The following is a 6,392-nucleotide window of genomic DNA, read 5'->3' as shown; positions in this document are numbered from 1 at the left end:
TTTTATAGCATCTTCATCAAGTCTTTGCATCAAGTGCAAATTTTGCTGAAGTCTTTCTTTCCAGTTTTTGCGCTTGGTGAGGGAACCAAGTGCCACCGCAACACACGCATGTTTCAGTAGGCCCTTTCTTTATCAACAATGCATACGTAACAAAGATATTGGCAGCTCGACGTTGTCGTTGTCGTCTACATAGCACGTGCATAACTGTCGCGAGTTCTTTCTTCATTCCGTTACTCCAAATTTAAACTGCGTATTTTTGCAATCTAGTCGGCGTTCCTCTATCGATTAGTTTCCAAATTTTTACTCGTAGCATTTTTATAATTAAATTTAAAAAAAATTTGCCTAAGTAATAAATAAACTAAATATAATAAACAAATATTGACAATAATGTATAAATATATTGTTGTAAATATTTTTTAAAAAGTATTTTTGTTTTGAGTTAATTTGAAGTTGTTTACGATGTTTAAAGTTTAAGCTGCACGCCTAAACTGAATTATATATAATTTTTATTAAAAGCTCGAATACGAAAATCTATATAGTAGTTTGTATAGCAGCTGTATGCTATAGTTGTCCGATATGAAAGATTCATGTAGAGATTGTGGCCTTGCTTGGGCAATAATCCATATTAAATTTCGTGAAGATATCTTATGTAATGAAAAAATTTTCCATACAAGCACTTGATTCCGATCGTTCAGTTTGATTTATGAAGATCTTTATGATCCGATCTAAATAATTTGTTGGGAGATTGTTCCGTTGTTTTAGACAATAATGCATACTAAATTTCCTTACTACTACAAGTACTACTTTACGTCTTTAATAACATTTTCCATTATCAATTAAATAGGTATATATATATATATATATTAAAGTCTGGACCGATTTTATTTATTTTTATAATTTTTGTGGACCAACAATATGATATAAAGTCAATCGAACGTCATTATATTGGGGCTATGGAAAGGTTGCTACTGATTTTATCTATTTTACATTGTATTAAGGTGTCTCACACAATAACTGACATATTTAATAGGAAGGTAGAAAATCATTATATTTGGTATATAGGAACTTCAGTATTTCATGGACCAATTTCCCTCTAATTCGGCAACAAACTGGAGTTAGTTCACAAAGAATAACGAAAATCATGATATTGATAAATGGGGCTATGGGACTGAACGCATTCGTTTCTATTTTAGTAGCAAACCACATTTTTAGCAGGAAAAAATGCTCACTTAATTTCATCATACTTATAGCAAATTGACCGATATTTTCGGAATATAGTCAGTCAGAGTTGGGCGTGGTTATTATCTGATTTTACATTGTAGCACTAAATTCTAACACAAAATTTTAGTTATAACAAAACTAAACTAATGCAATAAGTAGTTTGGAGGATAATACATGCATAAGGTCTCTTAAAGCGCGGGGTCACGCGCACATTTCACAAACTTTAATCTGTGACTTACTTATAGCGCTTTATATACTCTTAAAAAGACCATCAGACGAACAACTATTATACTGTATGAAGTTTATAATATAAAACAGATCTTATTTTAGTATACAGCTTTAAATTATTATTTCAATTTATATTTGCGATTTTTTTTCAACAGGTTGATGAACTACGAAAATTCGTTTTAAAAAATCAAGTTTAAAGATTAAGTGTGTGTCTCTCAGGTACTTCCTCATGCTTTCATACAACGAAATCTGGTCAAGGAGTAGGCATTGAATTAGTAGAGCTAAAAAACGCGTTTTAGTAGCTACTCTTTTCATATTTAAAATTTCAATTTCAAAAATTTTCTACAAATCTGAGTATTTATCACGTGTTCACCTTAGCATCGTGCTCTTCTTCGGGGACTCACGGCAGCTTCACCCCGACCAAATTAATTCGTTTATGTCTTTTCACCTTTGATTTGGTTTAACTCTTCGCTGAAGAAGTTGAAGTTCACGGCTTTTGCATGCATAAACGCTAATTAATATATTTTTCAACTCTGTGATGAGCGAGTGTGTTCACCAAAAGCAAAATGCGACATTAATTAGCATAAATAGCTGCTTATTATATACATATGTATGTATAATATTATATATAGAAGGTATATAGGAATGTGTTATTTTGTAATGACATGTATTGTAGTTAATATCAAGTTTTGATAATATTTTCTGCTATAAATATGCAGGGCCGGAAGTAGCATCTTGTCAGAGTGCAACGGTGGCTTAGCGCGGACATTGCGATTTCCCCCTGTTGAAGATTTATCATTGAGGAAACTACTATTCATGAATGTTTGATATTGTTGCCTTTGTAGCGATCACTTGGACCCTGTTTAGTTGTAAGAATTAAATGTGGTGTCATCGATGTCGTCTAAAGATCGGTCTCAGAAATGTACTCTTTCAACGGAATGTGAAAGCTATATCTCAAAATGGCCAACGAAATTACAGAGCCTCGTTAGGTCATCAATAATCATAGTGTCATATACCAGTAGTTGTTGTTTTTGTATCGACAAAAATTATTTTGAGAAATACTGATGAGACCCGTTTGCATATTATCAAAAGTCACATCAAGTAGTAGACTTGACTGTACAAACTTTTGGTTAGTAAAATAAAAATTGCCGAGAGTTTCATATGGGAGAGTATACAGCTCCTCGCATTGCAGAAGACACGAAAAATGCCTGGGAGAGTTCCCCCCTTTTTATACCCTGAAGAGGGTAGATTAAGTTTGGCACGAAGTTTGTAACACCCACAAGTAAACGGTTATGGCTAAATCAACTCAGGTCTTCATACTTATCATTTATGTATGTGTATTTTATAAGGTAAGCGAAAGATTTATTCAGAGACAATTTACGTCAGAGACCTTATAAAATATGTATATATGTATATACATGTATATAAATGATAAGTATGAAGACCTTTTTTTTCGTTTCGTTTTTTCTCGTTTCATTTCAGATTTCACATATGTTAGAGTGGTGTGTTTAAAAAAACAAGCGTCCATTTTTGAATGTTACAGCTATCGCTTTCTCACAAGATGAATTTTGGTTTAGGTCAGGAATTATCTTCGAATTTATGACCCACGACCAGTATTTTTATAAAGGATGGGATTTTCACTTTACTAATCGGAATAACTTGAAACTCTCAACCCAAGTTTACGTGTGCGTTACGTTTACCCATTCTATTCATACTTTACGTTAGGTATAGCGGATACAATGGGTAGGGCAATTATATTAAATATAGGATATATGGACCCATGTACCACCGAACTCACGGAATGGAAAATCGCTTTTTTCGAATGAACAAAAGTTTAGCAGAAATGACCCCAAAATAAAGTGCCTCCAAACAACTACGGTGACCTCAATAGACCCATAATTAAAAGCTGTCCTCCAAGAAACCTAATTAAATTTCAACACACATCTTCGAAATTGTACAAGTTTCATGTAAGGACAGCAAAAATGGTAGCTTAGCATTTGTAGTGCAGTCCAGTATATTCAAGGTTACAAAGACTGTAGAGATGCTACGATGTCATGGATATAGTATCAAACAGGTGGTATCGAATTCGAAGTACTTAATATTAGTTATATATACAAATATTCTGCCAGTTTCATTTTGCACATTAGGATATCACCTATATATACATATATATTGTAGGTAGATATACATACAGTGAACCAAAAACAACGTGCACGAGATGATTTGACTTTGAGTCGAAATCGATTGAATGCAACAACAAGGTCCGGACAGTTTGAGGGAGAACTTTTGCAATGAAAGCTTTCTCTAACTCCTTAGCAATAGCGACAACGAATATTTTGGGATATTCCTTGATACTCCGAGCAATTTTATTCATCGTGGAAGGTGCAAATTGTTTGGACTTTCCGCTACCATCAAGTCTTCCAACTTCACCAGCTATTCTGAAATTAGCTATTATGTACTGAACAGTAGTATTTGGTTTTTCGACAATATTGTCTATTTCGTCAATATTTGACTACCAGAGCATGAAAATCCTGATATGCTTGTTTATTTACCATTTTTTAAAGAACTAAAACCACACATAAGAAACTCAATCACCAAAAATTCTACACAAATAATACCAGACAATAATAACGGTACCTACTAGAAAACTGCATTTAAAGTGTTGCCAACGTAAGTGTACAAGTTATTTTTGGGCACGAAAACATCAGCTCTCTCTCTCTCTCTTTAAGTATTTATTTTTTTAATTTTTTGCTAAATCGTACAGTTCAATTATCGAATGGATTTTGGCAAAGATGCCAATATCATCGCAACGCTCTATTATATCATCATTCCTTAACAGCTTACTGGAATTCATTTCAATATCTCTCAGGGTCAAACCAGCAAACCGCTCTTCACTTAAATTAATGCGTACTGTAGCACTGCCAATGCATTTTCCTTCTGCATCATCATATTCGTAGATCTGAAAGCATGCCAACTCATCCTGCTCTTCAAGTTGGGAAGAAGAAGATACAACAGGTGATTGGTTAATATCGTCCGATGTGTTATTGACTTCCGAACATACCAAATTTAGTGTGGACTCCGGACACATTGCGATTTTACAGTACGAAGGTACTGTTGTATTTTGCGATTCCAACATTAATACATTTGTTTTAGATATTTTAGAAACGCTTTCATTCAATTCTTGTATGTTATCGTGCTGAATCTCACAATTTAATTTCTTTTTCGCTGTTGGAGTTTCTTTGGTGATATTTTCGCGGGGTGTATCAGCAACAAATACTTGTGTCTCATCATCATCAATAAGTAGTAGCGGCGGTTGCGGCTGTAGCTGTGTTTCTTTCGCTATATTTGTATTGTCTGCGACGCAGGAATCACTGTCTTTTGATTGTATTACGTCTTGATGATGGACTTGATTTGGTATAATTATTGAATTTTCATTGAATGAGTCACTATCCGTGGAATGTATTAAGACAGTTTCTTGAACTGCAATTACGCTGTCAGTAGACTCGGCTTCTATTGAAAACATTGTATTACTATTCTTAATTGAATCGTCAGTACGATTTTTTAACACCGAAAAGGATCCTGTTGATGAATTCAATTCACACTCCTTTTTTGGAATTACAGTAATAAAACTATCAGATGACATTGTTTCGTCTTCATCGGAGAAGGTAGCTACAAAACTAGACACTGCTGATTTATTTACATTAGCATTGTTCTTTGTCATAAAAATGCTCTTATCGATCACATCATTCGTATTCGACGTTAACGCTTCCTTTTCTTGCAAACTAGTGACATTCGCTTCGGTATTCGCGCAAGTCGCACACTTAAATGTGGTTAAGGGCTCTTTAGCATTTTCTTTGCCTAATAAACATTTGGGATTATGGGCGCCTACACTGCCGCACAATGAACATAGTATCACGGACCATTTACCTAAAATGTAGTTAAAATTAAATATTTACAAAGAATTTTAATACAAAAATTAATTAAAGGAATTCACCACTATGGTAATCACGTCCTTTTGGACAAAGACACACTTCCATATTACAGGTGCTGTGTCCACGGTATAAGTCGGTATATATGCCTTTCTGAGTTTCCCAACGTGCATCCCTATCCGGGACAAAAACTCCCTGTGATCTTACAGAATCGCGAAAATCCTTGCTACGGCACCAAAGGCAACGCAAATAATAACCAGCTGCCAATGCATACTGTTGAACGCATATATAATGGGCATAACCTCGGTTGCAGCATTTACCAAATATAAACGTTATTTCATTGTACAAGCCCATTTGGTCGCGACAAATGCTACAACGTTCAAAACTAGATGGGCGTTTCTGCAATCCCATCGGTTGAAGCTCTTTCCTGGGGACGCATTCATCGCAATATGAATGAAAATCATCGACAAATGTGTATAGACAGCGATTTTGTCGTCCACAAAGTAAATGAAAGTACTCATTACATTTAAAGCATTGTATCGAAGCATTTTGACGGCCACAATAGCAACACAGACGTTTGGAAGCGGCTATAATTTCTTTGCGTATGTCTCGCACCAGAAAGCCGTTTATACCACTGCAATCTTTGCCTCTTTGTGGCAGATTAGTAGAGAGTAACTGCAAAGAAACATACCATCTAATTTAGTATTTGAGGACGTTATTATAGGATGTTGTCATACCAAACAAAAGTAATGTACGTTTATATCTCGAGTATGTTGCCAATCTCCGAACATTAGTAGATCAAATGTACAATTTGTCTTATCTTTACAAATATCACAGATTTTATATTTATTTTCAGACATTTTACAAAATCTAATAAATTTCAAACAAAAACAAATTACACAAAACCGCTTATTTTGTGCCACTTCTTGATACGAGAATTCATTCACAATTATAACGTAATAAAACTCTCACCACACTAGTTCACAATAGTAGACATCATAAAAATTTTAAATT

At 34.3% G+C, this 6,392-nt stretch overlaps 1 protein-coding gene across 1 annotated transcript; it reads right to left on the bottom strand.

The window, feature by feature from the left end:
* Positions 1-4,160: 4,160 nt before the first annotated feature.
* Positions 4,161-6,302, bottom strand: pie (pineapple eye). The gene is made up of 3 exons (XM_014234986.3): positions 6,116-6,302; positions 5,444-6,053; positions 4,161-5,376 (listed from the first exon to the last, which is right to left on the bottom strand). The coding sequence occupies exons 1-3, from the start codon at positions 6,236-6,238 to the stop codon at positions 4,190-4,192; spliced, it is 1,920 nt and encodes a 639-aa protein (XP_014090461.1). The 5' UTR covers positions 6,239-6,302; the 3' UTR covers positions 4,161-4,189.
* Between the last annotated feature and the right edge of the window lie 90 nt (positions 6,303-6,392).

This window comes from Bactrocera oleae, chromosome 2 (genome assembly GCF_042242935.1).
Source record: "Bactrocera oleae isolate idBacOlea1 chromosome 2, idBacOlea1, whole genome shotgun sequence".
Taxonomy (NCBI): domain Eukaryota; kingdom Metazoa; phylum Arthropoda; class Insecta; order Diptera; family Tephritidae; genus Bactrocera; species Bactrocera oleae.
The sequence above is the reverse complement of the archived record's forward strand: the minus strand, read 5'-3'. Positions and strand labels throughout refer to the sequence as shown.